At 39.3% G+C, this 16,269-nt stretch overlaps 1 protein-coding gene across 2 annotated transcripts in view; it reads left to right on the plus strand.

Moving 5' to 3' along the window:
• Nucleotides 1–16,269, plus strand: part of COL6A6 (collagen type VI alpha 6 chain) — a 141,713-nt gene that overhangs the window by 55,162 nt on the left and 70,282 nt on the right. For both annotated transcript variants that reach the window (XM_079101273.1, XM_079101272.1), the window contains exons 10-20: nucleotides 70–413; nucleotides 502–580; nucleotides 3,228–3,382; nucleotides 5,704–5,796; nucleotides 7,609–7,662; nucleotides 9,082–9,153; nucleotides 9,240–9,266; nucleotides 9,580–9,624; nucleotides 9,717–9,770; nucleotides 11,009–11,071; nucleotides 15,625–15,690. In XM_079101273.1, the coding sequence (XP_078957399.1) occupies nucleotides 70–413; nucleotides 502–580; nucleotides 3,228–3,382; nucleotides 5,704–5,796; nucleotides 7,609–7,662; nucleotides 9,082–9,153; nucleotides 9,240–9,266; nucleotides 9,580–9,624; nucleotides 9,717–9,770; nucleotides 11,009–11,071; nucleotides 15,625–15,690 (1,052 nt within the window). The remainder of the gene's footprint in view (nucleotides 1–69; nucleotides 414–501; nucleotides 581–3,227; nucleotides 3,383–5,703; nucleotides 5,797–7,608; nucleotides 7,663–9,081; nucleotides 9,154–9,239; nucleotides 9,267–9,579; nucleotides 9,625–9,716; nucleotides 9,771–11,008; nucleotides 11,072–15,624; nucleotides 15,691–16,269) is intronic.

A 16,269-nucleotide genomic window follows, 5' to 3' on the forward strand; every position in this document is an offset into this window, starting at 1 on the left:
GAATCAGACATCACATCAAGTGAAGGTGTTTGCTGACTTAGTAAGACATGCTTTTCCCTTGAATCCTAGATTGTTTTGTGGATATTGTGGTTGGATTTGATATCTCAACTCAGCAGAAAGGGCAGACTTTGCTGGAAGGCCAGCCTTGGATGGAAACCTATCTTCAAGACCTCTTACGTGCCATCAGCTCGCTCAACGGGGTAAGCTGTGAGGTGGGCACAGAGACTCAGGTCAGTGTGGCTTTCCAAGTGACCAATGCCATGGAAAAATATTCTCCCAAGTTTGAGATCTACAGTGAAAACATCCTGAACAGCTTGAAGGGTGTGACAGTTAAAGGCCCTTCTCTTCTCAACGCAAACCTCTTGAGTTCCCTGTGGGACGCATTCCAGAATAAGTCAGCGACTCGAGGAAAGGTAATAATATGGCTTGATTTTATTTGTTGCTGTGTGATCCCAATGAACTTCTTTGACTCATCTTTCTTTTCTTTTGAACACATTCCAGGTGGCCCTTTTATTTTCAGATGGATTGGATGACGATATTGAAAAACTTGAACAAAAATCAGATGAACTTAGAAAAGAAGGTACTGGACATGGAGGAGGAGTGGGGAAAGTGGCACTTATTTACTTTACAATCTCAGAGCCCAACGCTTGCTCTTAAGTTTCCAGGCACTCGAGTAGCACTGAATTTGACGATCTTTCTATTTTGCACGCACGCAACAGAACACAGAGTCCTTTAGAACATTGTGACATCTGTTTTCCTCCCGCTCTGGGCGTCGGAAACAGCTCTGAATACCAAGTCCAGTTCCTTGTCTTGGATCACTGTGTTTGCTTTTTCCAACCTTTCCTGGAGAAGGTTCCTTTTCCCCTTTCCCTGCATTACCTAATATTTCTACATCTTTAGTGTCAATGGAAGCAAACAGGTTATTTCTCCTTGACCAAGGAATGTGAGAATTAGATCATTTTATTCTAGAAATTGCAAGCATTGCTGGACATGTTTACTCATGTTTTGGGGCTTTATAATCAGTTCCCTCCTTCAGACCACAGATGGCCCAACCATGGCGTTGATGAGGTTTTGAAGCTCTGACACCATGCTTTTTTGGATTTTAGACCCAATGGCCAGTCTTACTTATTGCTTTTTCTGATTACAATATGGATCAGTGGAGGCAAAAGGATCCAGGTGTTCTGGTTTGACTAAAAAATGGAAACACTCTAAAAGTTGGTGTTATTGCTGTCCCACCCTGGTCCCTTCCATTGGCAGGACCACCCATCTGCCAACTGCTGTTGAGTATTGGCTACTAAAAACTCACAGCTTACTCAGTCCCTGAAGAATTAGACTTGGACAGAGGGCACCATCTCACCTGGGAGGTTGCTCCTCACTCGATCCCTGGGCAGCAGATACAGTCAACGATTTGGACTTTTGCCTCCAAGTGACACCAGTGCTGTGTGCAAATTATGCTCCAGAGCTCCCTAGGATCAGACTCATCTTAGACTCAACCTGAAATACTATCTTGCTTACCTTCTTTCCCTCTCCCCTTTTCTTAGAGTTCTTCCTCAACAAATTGTATGCATTCAATCCTCACCTCAGGCTCTGCTTCCAGGGAAACTGACCCGAGATACCCGACCCCCAGGTTAGCTAGTGGAGGCTGACTGGACTTCATCTTTTCTCTTTGGTTCTCTCTCCTCAATCTTCAATAAATTGCAAAGTTCTCTGAACTTACAGAGAACTTTTATTTTATCCTTTATTTATTACAGCTGTACTCTGTTCTGTCTAGTCTGAGCCTTTGATCATGAGAAGTAATTGAGATTTTAATTAAGATTGAGAACGAGAGCACTTAGTTTGGGTGGGCAGTTTTGTAGATGCCATGATTCTTTTCCATCATTTCAGCTTTCCTTTTGTGGTGAAAAGATGTATCTCTTACAGACAGCATTGAAGTTTCTTCTAGGGGATGCTTTGGAAAATCTAGAATTCTAAGACCAATCCTTTCTTCCAACTCCCACTGAAAAAGTAGTAAATCAGTGTTAAATTCAGAAGTTAGATTTTTTTAAATAATATTCTCAGAAATTTAGCATCCTTGACAAAAAGATCAAGGAATGAAGGTCATAATGTCCCTAAAAGGTGTCAAATGGCTCTCAATATGGAAAAGAAGCACCCCTGCTCCCAGTTTCTAAACATACATGACTTTAGTTGATGGATCCTCTGATCTATTGATCTAGAAGAGTCACCTTAATATGAGGTCACATATATACACATGTAAACTGCACGATCACCATGTAACCAGAGGAGACAAGAAAAAAGGCTCCTCGATGGTGGATAGTTTCATAACTTATCTTTGTGGGCTGAAGTTTGAATCAGTTTGTTAATTGCTTTAAATTGAATACCCTAGAATCTACTCAGTGGTTCTTTATTCTCCAAATTTTTGAAATCTCTTCTTTCTTCATTCATTCTTAGGAATTGAAGAAAATGTACTTAAGATCCTGTGACTTGTTTATTGGATGAGTCTGAAGGGAGCAGGAAAAGCAGTTATAAATAATAATTATATGCATATTTCCTGCAAGTTAACAATTCCATGATTCTTGTAACTCTTAAATTTTTACCTTTCCTGGTACAAGAAATTCTGTATTTCTGATAAGCTCCTGGGTGATGCAAATATTATGGTTTCAGAATCCCCCTTTAGTGGCAAAAATGTGCAACTTTTACACTTTCCTCTGTACGTTAGCATGTCCTTTTTTTGTGTTTTGTTTTTTGGGTTTTTTTTTTGGGTACTGGGGATTGAACTAAGGGGCACTCAATCACTGAGCCACATCCCCAGCTCTATTTTGTATTTTATTTAGAGACAAGGTCTCACTGAACTGATAAGTGCCTTGCAGTTGCTGAGGCTGGCTTTAAATTCACGATCCTCATGTCTCAGCCTCCCAAGCTGCTGAGATTACAGGTGTGCACCCTGTGCCTAGAGAGCATGCTTTTATTTATTTATTTATTTATTTTTAACTCATTGTCTCACTTCAAATTATAAAGGTATTGAAAGTTCTATTATTATTTCCGTTTTCTCTGATTTAATTCGTTTATTGTGGTTGTGTTGCTTATTAGCTTTACATTATGTGGTTGGGGTACATGGACAATAAACGTGAGTGTTCTTTTTGCAACTGGTTATTGAGAATAGCAATTTAAATATGTGAAAAGATTAATCCATCTACCTCACATGGGAAATTGTCACCTGTGTTGAATAGGCCTGAATGCACTCATAACTGTGGCTCTGGATGGAGCTGCCTATTCCAGTGACCTGGCTGATCTCCTCTACATTGAATTTGGGAAAGGATTTGAGTACAGGACACAGTTCACTATTGGCATGAGGGATCTTGGGAGTCAACTGTCAAAGCAGCTGGTAAGTTATTCAGAAAAGACTTGAAAATTTTATATTTCAATTATCTTGTATCTAGGTTTAATATTCATGTGCATAAATTTGAACTAATTCTGATCATTTGGGGAGTAAAGAAAAGCTTTTCTGTATTAGTGAGCAGTCTATGTAAGGGGTGTTTGAAAGAAATATAGCTTAGTAGAGATAGGTCAAAGCATGTTTAAGTGATATGCTTGGGGGGAAAAAAGAAGAAAAAGAAAAAAAAAAAAAAAGAAGACAATGAATATTTAAATAGCACTGGCCATCCTGCCCATATTACAGTCCAGGAGCATGGGTGGCAAAGAGAATCTGAGATGCAAACATGATTCTGCTCTTCCCCCGTCACCTCTGCCAGTCAATTTCACATTCCTTGCAGATCTAAGCATCCAGCTCACCTTGCTGTGTCTGATTCTAATGTTTAAGATGTGTTTTTACCAGCAACATGGCCTGTAAGTGAGAGCAAATTCCATATGGAGCTCAACCAGAGAAAGCAATCTGCTCTAATGCTGGAGGAGAAACTAAAGACAATGAACCCCATATGATGTATTTTATGAGCAAGGGAAAGATTTTCACAGTTTGTCTTCAGCCTTCAAGTTCTCACTGAATGTTCTGTTTTTAGACTCTGACGCCTGTATATATGATGCATCTTAATGTCATTTCTTTCAGAAACAAAGTTTCAAATTTGAGTGGTAGAAAGTTACCAAGCTTTGTGACACTACTTTTTCTTTAATGTACAGCTAATAATTTGTTATTTGTTAATAATTTGTAAGGTCTTTAACACTTTCCCAAAGAAGTGGTAGTTCCTGCTTTTTTAACACCATTGAATTTACATACAAATAGATGTTTAAACACAGCTTTTTCAGTTTAGTAATTACATAAAAATAATTACTAAACAATTATGGAAGTTTCATTGGAATTCCAATCTTATATGTATTTTTTCTAGTACTCTTGGCGATCTGTATTGGTAATCCATAGAGGAAGTTATTCTTCAAAACAATCCTGTTAGATATCATATAAATGAGAGACTGTATAAGAAAAACAATTTCAGAAATAGATCAATTTTAGTCTTCATAGTACTATATTTGATAATGTGGTATGTGACTGACCACCCCCCAAAATTATTTCTAATATGAAACCATAGAATTTATTTTGTTGTCATTGTTTGGTGTTACATATTTCAAGTTTTATTGCTTTTTCTGAAATTTTCAAGGAAATTTTATAATGTCATAACAGGAATATTATATAATAGAAAGCAATCAAAAAGAAAAAAAATCCCTAAATGGTTATAACAAAAGATTTATGTTTTTCATTGACACTAGAAATTTAATGAGAAACTTTGCATTTCAAAGAGAATTTTACATTTCTAAAGTGAAGCACAACATTTGCTACAAACGGAATTTTCCTAAAAATAAATCTGGTGGGTTAATTGTAAAAATGCAGTACAATATGTTAGCTATTCAGGAAATGACCAAGCCCAGGATGAAATTCACTCACATTTTTAAATATATAATGTGATTTTTTTGGCCACTATGTAAAGAGGAGTATTCTCCTCATGCCCACACCCTCTACAGCAAGTGCTTCCAAAATTTTGGCATGTGTTTTTGAAATCCTATCAAAAGTGTTCTGGAAGCGTTTACATCAGACTCCCTGCCAAGCAGTGTTACAGCAGGTACTATCTAAAACTCCTCTGGCAGAGAGATTTCACGAAACGGAGAAAGGAGAAAATAGCACGTATCATTTTATTGCACAAAGCATTTGGGGCAGAATTTTATCGACAGCACAATGGTCAATTCTGTGGTATGGTGGGATGAGAACAGGCAACCACTCTAAAAAGTGAATACGCAGTGAGTTGACCATGGTTAGATTGCTACCATTTTCAAAAAAACAAAAATATTTTTTGCATGGATTTGGGATTTCTCAGATGGTGGAGAATGCAGATCACAACAGGAAAGATGGGGACAAAAGAATCCTGGGCATTCTTTCTAGAGCACAGTCACTTTAATGGTGACTAGGCTACCAAAACCATCGTCGGAATCTGGGTCATACTGTTGAGCATTAGTCAGTTCAATGTGTGTGTGTGTTTAATAACTTTATTTAAAAAATTTTTTTATTCTTTTTTTTTTAATGTAGTGCCTCACGTGTGCTAGGCAAGCACTCTACCACTGAACCACAACCCCAGGCCTTGTGTGTGTGTATGTGTGTGTGTGTGTGTGTGTGTGTGTGTGTGTGTGTGTGAGAGAGAGAGAGAGAGAGAGAGAGATTTAGAAAGCAATGCCACCAAGTGTAACATATTTCTCACGTGTCCCAAGGTCAATGTTGCTGAAAGGACCTGCTGCTGTTTGTTCTGCAAGTGCATTGGAGGGGATGGCACAATGGGAGATCCTGGTCCACCAGGGAAGAAGGTGATTTTACATCAGCATCATGCTCCCTGTACTTGAATTGTAGTATGTCTTGTGGACGTGGGTTTAGATGGCAGTGAGGGGTGACTTTAACTTCCAGTGAGAACCTCCGTGATAACCATTTATTACACTCCTCTTTTTATGGCCAAGATAGATAGTTGTCAATTTTCCTTGACATGCTAAATTAGGATCTTTGAAGTTCCTTATAGAAGTCTCAGGAGAGATGACTGTCAAGATCTTGCTTACCCAGTGTTCAAGCAGAGATGACAACGATGCAGACGCTGATCCCTCAATGTTTAATAATGAAAACTTCCTCAATATGAGTAGCTCAATTCAGCTTCCATTTTTAATGATGGCAGAGTCTTCAAATTTAGTAGATATTTTGTATTATCTGCTGCAAATCAAGCTAGATCAGGCCACTGTACCATAGCGGATATTAAGATGTTGATGTTTCACAGATACATACACAATACAGGTCAATTTTTTTAAGTAACCAACAACGTTAATTTACGTATTTCCTAGCCAAAAAAATGTTTATGTACCCTTATGTAAAAATATTATTTTGGACTTTAAGAAATGTTCAAATATGTAAAACACACACACTGTGGGATATATTTAATAATGATTTCAATACAGCTTGTTTACATATGTGTTTGATTTTTGAATAATTAATGGACAGCACTAGAAATCCTGACTCTACAGAGTTGCATCTATGAAGAAAGTTTTGGACTAATTATTTCCTGAATGCTTCAATTTCACATAAAAAGAATGGTAGAATTAAAAGACAAACAAAAAACAGGGCTCAGAAAGAATAGGAAAAAATGTGTGTGGTCTGTTTTTCTATGTGTAGCATAAATTCTTAAAAAGTTTTACTTTTTTTTTTAATGAAAAGAGGATATTTGTAGTCTGTCAAAGGCAAATAGAGTTGTGTGTATGAATGTCTGGAAGGAAACATCCGGCACTATATACAATCCTGGAGAGTTGCAGGCAATATCAAGATATGCACACATGCACAAACTCACACTTGAATACAGGATACTTGTCTTGGAATTCCATCTCTTTTTAAAATATTTTCTTTTTTCTTGTTTTTATTGGTTCTTTTTAGTTATGCATGACAGTAGACTTCATTTTGACATAATTATAGACGCATGGAATAGAACTTGTTCTAATTCAGTCCCCGGTACCTCTCCTTCCCCCCTCTCCCCACCCCTGCTCCCTTGCCTCTGCTCCACCATTTACCCACAGTTTTCTTTTTAGTTGATTCTTGTGGATGTACATGATGGTGCGAGTCACTGTGGTATATTCATTTATGTGCCTAGGAAAATTGGTCAGATTCATTCCACTGTCTTTTCCTGTCCCTCCCCTTTCCCTTCCCTTCGTTCCCCCTTTGTTTACTCCAATGAACATCTATCCCCACCCTGCTATTGTGAATTAGCTTCCATATACCAAAGAAAACATTTGACTTTTGGTTTTTTGGGGAGTGGCTTATTTCACTTAGCATGATAGTCTCTAGATCTATCCATTTACCAGCAAATGTCATAAAGTCATTCTTTATGGGTGGATAATACTCCACTGTGTATATGTACCACGTTTTCTTTATCCATTCATCTGTTGCACAGTTATATCTCTTTTTGTGTGTGGGAGCCTGGATTGGGGAGGGTGGATTTATTTTTACAAACTCTTACTACTCCACTTGAAGTAACAAACTCTTACTACTCCACTTGAAGTAAAACTGTAAAGTTAAAGAAGTTTGCTTGGTACCTCTGGATTTGGGTCTATGGAATGCTAACGTTCTTTCCCTTTTCTTATTTCCAGGGACCCTCGGGTATTAAAGGCAGTGAAGGCTACCTGGGGGAGGAGGGCATTGCTGTAAGTCAAGGCTTTTTTTCAGCTTCATTTATTCCTAAAAACATATCTACAATATGAAATTTCTTGTATCAGTTCATAGGGAAACAAGGAAGGTCAGGTTCTAAGGATTCATGTGCAAAATCAGGTCCTTCCTAATGTTCATTGTGCTTAGCTTCAAGAGGTTTGTTGACCTACTGCCTCCTGTTGGATTAATATTGCACAATGAACTCTATGCAAAAGTCATCTTCTTCACCAGGCAAATCAAATCAGTACTTCTTTTCCCCTTCTGGTTCATTTTGCCAAGGTAAACCAACCTACCACATTGTTAATCAAAGCCCTCACTTTTTCTTGCATCTATCCTCCTTCCTTCCTTTCTTCCTTCTATCCATTCATCCACACATCCATTCATTCAACAGTGTGTATTTAAGCATCTCACCATTCACTACATGGATGCTTATCAATGACTCACTCATTCATTCATTTTTTTTCATTTGATGTATGTTAAGTCTCTCATATGCCAGGCACAGTGCTGGGCCCTAGAAATAAGAAAATAAAAGGAAAAAAATATGGCTCCTACATTAGGGAACTTCCATACTCCTGGGAGGACAAATGAGACAATGGCTTCATTGTTGTACACTAGGACTCTCCTAGAGGTACCAAGAGGTACAAAGGAGGGTGGGAGAACAAGAACCCAATAGCCTCCAGCACAGCCTTGGTGGGAGTTGGAACTTGAGAGGAAAAGACTGCAAACAGGTGGTAAGACTTGGGCAGACGTTGGAAGGAGGAGTAGGAATTTCTCCAGGCAAAGTTTGTGGGGAAGAACATTCTACAGAGGGAACAATATGTTCAAGAGCATAAAAAATTGCAAGTTTGCAAAATGGCACATGGTCCACATGGCTGGAACCCAGGGCACTGCAGGAGGGGGTGAAGTTATTGGGAGTCTCAAATACCCTACACAAGTTTTGGATTGTGTCTCCAGTTGACAGTCATTGAGCAGAGTTAAGCACAGGAGCACATATGATAGGGCAAATATGATTTCAGAGAGCAGGCTCAGGCAACGTCACCCATGAAGATAAGGTAGGCGTCACAAGTGCAAGTCTCACAGTCGTGTGCGCAAAGCAAAGAGTTGATAATCTTAGCTTGGGACAGTGTGAGTAGATAGGTGAAGAAGACTGAAAAGACATGATTTGGTGACCAGCTGCAGAGTGAGAAGCCAAACGCAAGCAGCATGAAGGTGGAATCCAAAGAAAAGCGAAGGACTGTCATCAGAGTAACTGATTTACTTCCATCCTTTGTTTTTAATAAGCACGAATTCAGATTGTAAACCATGAACAGTCACAGGCATAATTTTGCAACAACAACAAAAAAATGTGTTCAGTGTCCAACAAAGAACCCAGATTCCAGTTGGAAAAGCTCATCTGGATACGCACTCTTTTTCAGGGAGAGAGAGGAGTCCCCGGAGCCGTGGGGGAGCAAGGTACTAAGGGATGCTACGGCGCCAAAGGTCCAAAGGTAGGAGTCGCATCAGGTGTCACGCTGTCTACTCAACGCTCGGTTCTCTTCTGCAAACTAACTTTTGCCAACCTTTCTATTTTCAGGGAAGCAGAGGACTAAATGGACAGGAGGTATGGCAGAGGTCCATTCATTTTTCTGTTATCTGGAAATATTTTTCTTTTTGAGACCATGGGTGACCAGTAGATCATACAACTGAAGTTTCTGTTGACCTTCCTTTTTTAGCGTCGACAATCTCGTTTGTTTATTTTACTATGCTATGGATATTATTTGTCGACAGTCTCTCTTAAAGGAATATTTTATATTCCTCAGGCACTATCTAACAAACAGGTTGTATGCAAAGTTCAAAGCTGGACTCTTTTTGTTTACTGACTTCTTTCCACACAGATGCGATGCACTGTGTTCTAATTACAGCTGTCTTTTCAGGGAGAAGACGGGGAAAACGGAATTGATGGGTTAAATGGAGAACAGGTAGAACCTTTTCCTTCCACCACCAGGACACTTCTGAGCTATTTCCCATTAAGAGAATGGGAACTTGAACTTTTCCTTCTCTGTTTTTTTAGGGTGACAGTGGTCTTCCTGGAAGAAAAGGAGAAAAGGGTGATGAGGGATCCCAGGTAGGGATTCGATAAGGGAAAACCAAAACTGTCCTTGAAGTTAAACGGAGTAAAACGGTGACTCCAGGCGTATCAGTCAGCTGCCGTCACAAATTGATTTGTGACCATCGCTCATGAGACCAGTCACGCGCAACATTAAACCTTATTTCTTCCGTGTCTAGGGGCTTCAGCTGAGCTAGGGTGGGTGAGGCTGACCTCGGCTCCTGGGACTGCAGGCTGTCCAGAGGCTTTGTTCCATGAGTTTCCCATGCTCTTGAACCAGGAGCTCACCAGCCATGTTGGCCATGAGTGTTTTATGTCCAGGGCAGAAGCAAACACCCCAGACCTCTCAGGGCCTCGCTTGGAACTTTCTCAGCAACCCTCCGGCCTCTTTCTGTTGGCCATCTCCACTCCTTCCGCCAAACATGGGGAGGGAATCCTGCCCACCACAGCTGGAATCATTTCAGAGCTGCGTGGGAAAAGACACAGAGCCAAGGAGGAGTGAAGTGTTAAGGCCACTGAGGCGGCCACCACATACAAGCAGAATGAGGGTGGTGGCAAGGGTCCTGGGCCAGGCAGCGCATGGGGCCTTGCCACTCATTCCCATCTAGAATATCAGCACCAACCATGCTTCCGTCATCTGCTTTGTCTTTGAGTGTGAACAGTTGAGTCAGAAATTCACTTTCTAGCTAATACAACCACCTCGGGCAAATAGCTTGACCTTTCTGAGTCTCAGTTGTTTTATTTTAAAAAAAAGATAATAAACTGGGTGTGATGGTGCATATCTTTAATCCCAGGGACTCAGGAGGCTGAGGCAGGGGGATCGCAAGTTCAAGGACAGTCTCTACAGCTTAGTGAGACCCTATTTTTTAAAATAAAAAAATAGAAAGGGCTAGGGATGGACTGTACCCATGGGTTAAATTCTCAGTCCAAACAGAGAGAGAGAGAGAGAGAGAGAGAGAGAGAGAGAGAGAGAGAGAGAGAGAATAATACTTAGCTCATAGAACATTAGAAACAACAAAAGTGTCTGGAACACAGAGCTCAGCACTGTGACGAATAATCAAGCTTACTACCAAGTTATTTATACAATGCCCCCAAACTATTTTTGGAGGTGATCTCTTTTTCAAATTTAGAAATAACCTCAGTAGAAAAATAATGAAATATTCAACTCAGGAAGAGTATAAGCTCTTTGTTTATATTCTTATTAATTTCATCAAAATTTCTCATCTTGTCCTTATTTGGATTTGCATTAACTTTAGGGAAACCCCGGAAAGAGAGGCACTTCTGGTGACCGTGGATCAAAGGGCCTGCGAGGAGATCCGGTAAGACCTGTGCTGTGTGGGCTGTGGACTGTTTTAGGACTGGTCCCATGGGCCCTTCTGGTAGGGAGAGATGTTTCCCTTTTATGGTGCAATCCTCAGTTTAACACATCACAATCATAATTGTTGTAGAATTTGAAAACCTGGTACCTGCGTTAGATCTTCTTCACATTCTTGTGCTGCAGAGAGAGGAAGAAATTCCAGTGAACTTCCTTTTGAATATCTGAAGAAGAAACAAACCTCTTTCTCTCTGTCTCTCTCTCCCCTGCCTCTCTTTCTATTCTCCAAGACTCTTTCTCAATTGAGAATATGAACCTCCATTTCTGTGAATCCAAGGCAAAATCTGGCAAAAGTTATGACACAAAGTTTCAAGATCTGCCAAGCCAGCTCAGCATGATTATTATAGAAGTTTTAACATCAAAAGGGTTATTGTGAGAAAGTTTCTTCAAAATAAGCAGAACCAAGGTCATAGGTATGAACAGCCCAATTATAATTATCAGCTTGTGCCCATAATGTTTGCCCCCTGGGGCAGCTGGTGTCTGAACTTCAAGGTCAAAAACTAATAGTCCTGTGGCTGATACAAAGCCTCCTTTTGAACAGGGAGTCACCATAGCAACTGGGCAGTCTCCATCGGCACCTTCGCACCGAGAGTTCCCAGAAGAGGCCAGGACAGCTCAAGGGCCTTAATTCAGTCACCACCTGACAACAAAGGTGCCTGCTATCACAGGGACACAATCTAGCAGAGGAAGCGTGACCTTCATACACCCAAGCAGACACACACCAATGCAGGGAATGGGCCAGGTCCAATGGAACATCAGTACTACAGAACTTTCATGCCCACTGGAGTACATCTCCAAAACCTGAATGGACTCGGACTTAAGTCTGTTTTTAAATATTTGCTGAACTTTTTGTTGAATTGTCACATACTTCAGAAAAAGGCACAACTCTAAATGCAGGGCTTGATGAACATAGAGATGCCTTACCTCCTAGGTAAGGAATGAAACTAGCCAGCATCCCAGAGACCCCCTCATGCCTGCTCAGTCACTGTTCACCCTCCCTAGGTCACCACCCTCCTAGCACCTAAATTAGCTTTACTTGTTCCGGAATTTTATAGAAACGGGATCATTTGTTGTATACTCCTGTTTCTGGCTTCTTTTGCTCTACTCTATGCTTGTGAGATTCCTTCATGTGGTGTCTAACTTTAGTTCATGTATTCTTTTTTGTATAGTGCTCCCTTGTGAGAATATGCCGTGATTTATTTATCCATTCTATCGTGGACAGATATTTGGGTTGTTTCCAGTTGTTGCTATTATAGAGTGTGTTTGCCATAGATGCTCTTATACAGGTTTTTTTTTGGTGCACTTTTGTACACCTTCCATTGAATATGTACTTGAGGAGCAGAATTTCTGGATCAATACATGGATGCCTATATTCAGCCTAAATCTTTACAACCAATTTTCTAAAATGTTTGCACTGATTCACACTTCTACAAGCAATGGATAAGAGGTGTACTACACACCCATGAAAATCACTACAATTTATAAAATTTATTTACAACTGCTGACAGAATGAAGGCAACTGGGAATCTTGAGACTTTCTTTTTTTAACATGTCCTCCTCAAATATATAGTGTGTTGATCACAGAAATAATTTGTCAATATATATTGACAATGTGAATGTTAGATATACTCTGAAGATGAATTTATTTATAAAGCAGAGGAATTTGACTTGAAGACAACATTGTTCACTTAATGACATCTCCTGATAGTGGTCTGGTGACCTAAGAGTTTTGCAGATACAACTGCAAAGTATATAATTTAGAACCAGGAAACTATATACAAATAAGAGTAATTAAGAAACAGTAGTTTGCTGGGGTTGTGGCTCAGTGGTAGAGTGCTTGCCTAGCATGTGTGAGGCACTGGGTTCGATCCTCCTCACTGCAGATAAATAAATAAAGATCCATCCACAACTAAAAATTTTTTTAAAAAAAGAAACAGTTTTAAGTGTACAGACAATTCAGTCATCTATATGTGATGATCAGAAATTCATTTGGGGTATTGATACACAATTTCCATAGACTTTGATCAGAATTTTCCCTTGTCTACTATTGACTTGGTAATGATATAACTTTTTAAAAAAGAAACTGAATAATGTAAAAGAATTTGTTTTATTTTATTTTTTTAAAGTTATCTAACTTGAAGATGACTGAAAACTCACCAGAGCTTCTGTGAGGTGCTGTTTGTCAACCACACTAACTTCAGATGGCTTTTCAATACAGAACAATTCTTCCCACCCACTTGGAATATGCATGTCAAATTTAAAACAATTCTCTGTGCTTTTGTGTGTGTGTGGTTTTAGTGGGTTGCTATTTCAGGAAAAATTCAGGAGAGCAAGAGCGAGATAGTATAAATAGAATACACATCTGATCAGATTATTCAAAGGAATGTGTGCAATGGCACACATTCCTGAGAACCTGAGCTTATGCAGATTGAATCAGACTGAATTTGTGATCAGATGAAAGCTCATTTGGCTGTTTGGCGTTTCCCATTTTGACAGGAAGATCTGTGCGTGTGTATGTTTATTTCAAGTAATGCGGGGGAAACACTGAGCTAAATCTTTTACCTGATCTACAGAGTCTAGTAAGGTTCATCATTTGATGACATTCTTAGAAGTCCATGTTTAATCATAAGTTTGTGTTAAATGGTAATTTTTTTGTTCACTTGCATAGATCATGGAAATACTAAATCTATCCAAAACTATCTAAATGCACTAGCCGAACTATCTATATGCAATTTAGGTTGTTCTGTTCTATTGAATATGCTGGTGTGTGATTCTTTTTTATTATCTCGTCAATCAAATCCTGTAGAATTAAACTACAATTAGGGGCTTGCATGTCCAGTGGAATAAAATTCTGTACTTTGCTTTCCTTTTTTCCACTCACTATATTCACCAAAATACAATATTTCAACTTTGTCATTTAAGTATGCTCTGCTCAGAGTCAAATACTTAAACCTAAGGGGAGAAATTAAAATGTAGAAAATACTCTTAGGTTTAGGTGGATAGAGGAAGGAAATACTTTCTCATGTATTTTTTAGTTATATCAGTTATATAAAATAAACTCCAGATGCATCATTTTCACCCTATTAGCCTGCAGGCTCTGTAAGTACAAAAACTGTTTACAAAGTATCTGGAACAATGATATGTCCCTGTTGGTGATGGCAAATTACTTATTGATTGATGAAGGTAATCTGGGAGGCTATCAGCTGAACATCCCAGCAGCTGGCACTCAGCAGGACTGGGTAATTGTTGTCTCCTCTCAATTTATGGGAGCATTGATGGAATTGATTGGCTCAATTGATCGTCTCAGCATCACAGAACTCTGTCGGTGGTCCCCTACCCAAGTTAGAAAGTCTTCAGTTTGCCTGCTAAGGCTAACATCCGGCAATGTGTGCCTATTTTCAACCTGTTCCTGCTTGAATGTTTGCATGAATATTGAGGAAAAAGTTAAGATTCCAGAATTTCCTGAAAAACCAGAAAAGTAGGAATGAGCTTACGGGGGTAGCATATCAGGGCAACCGAGCATCCAGGAAAAGAAAGGGGACGAGGGGCAGGTATAGACTTCAGCATTATGCAGTATGCTTATATTACTGTGGGGGACCCCATCATGAGCATTTACTTTCTCCCCAGGGGAGAGGAGAGCAAAACCTACCTATTCTCAAGGATAAATTTACACCATAAGAAAAAGGAAATGTGCAGAGAAGGGGTAGCAAGAAGGGAACCTCCAGACCCAGGATGAGTTGACATCCACAGGAGGCATGCCACCCTTCCTTGCCTGGACTGTGCCTTCTGTGATGAGCTCTTACTTTCCATCCACACACTCACCTTAGGTTTCCATTCTCTTTCTGCCAAGGCCAAACATGGGAGGAAAAGAAAACTCTTGGAAGCCATTTGTCTTTGCAACCTATTTCGGTTTTCAAATGGGTTAGACTTCTTGTGTCAACTTTTTGAGGGATGCTTAAATGTGTTGTATAGAATTACATTCTTTTTTTTTATAATGTATTTTTTTATTGTAAACAAATGGGATACATGTTGTTTCTCTGTACATGGCGTAAAGGTATACCATTTGTGTAATCATAAATTTACATAGAGTAATGTTGTCTGATTCATTCTGTTATTTTTTCCCTTCCCCCCACCCCTCCCACCCCTGTTTTCCCTCTATACAGTCCTTCCTTCCTCCATACTTGCCCCCCTCCCTAACCCTAACTCTAACCCTAACACTAACCCTTCCCTCCCCCAATTATGTGTCATCATCCACTTATTAGCGATATCATTCGTCCTTTGGCTTTTTGAGATTGGCTTATCTCACTTAACATGATATTCTCCAATTTCATCCATTTGCCTGCAAATGCCATAATTTTATCATTCTTTATGGCTGAGTAATATTCCATTGTATATATATACCACAGTTTTAGAATTACATTCTTAAGAAGAAATATTCAAAACCTATGACCTTTTCTTTTTCTGTTTTTTTTTTTTTGTTGTTTTTTTGTTTTTTAGGGAATTCCTGGATTTGACAATTACATCGAAGGACCCAAGGGCTTGAAAGGAGAACATGGAAGACAAGTAATTATGTGGACATATGAAAGGAAACTTATAAAATGATGATGTGACAACAGTGAGACTCAGGTTCAAGTAATAGAATGTGAAATGCCTGATAGAGAATTTGAAATCAGATTGAATATACTTGGTGCAGGAAAACCATTGTTAGGAGCAATAATATCTTTTACTCCTGCTTATCGTCTTCCCTGAGATTTGAAGAACATTCTCTTCTTCTAAAATATGATCTGACTGCTTCACCAAGCTGTACCCTTGAGATCTTTATTCATGAATACAAACATCTAACTGTAACTTAAAATGCAGGGCTAGCTGATTTAGAAAACAACAACAGCAATAAAACTGTGCTAGCAAAAGAGTTTGGGGCCTTCCCAGAATCCGAAGGACAATACTCTAAAATCATGATAAAAAGAACAAGATCTGGTAGATTTATATGGCCCATTCCCTCAAGGCAAATCTCTTGAGTTGGATCTCATGAAATCTCACTGGTTCATCTTAACCTGTTTTTCAAGATTTTCTTTTTTAAATCATTATCTAAAATATATGTCTGATCCCCTTTTTTTATGTTCTGGGATTGAAACTGGGGTA

This window comes from Sciurus vulgaris (genome assembly GCF_902686455.1).
Source record: "Sciurus vulgaris genome assembly, chromosome: 10".
Lineage (NCBI taxonomy): Eukaryota > Metazoa > Chordata > Mammalia > Rodentia > Sciuridae > Sciurus > Sciurus vulgaris.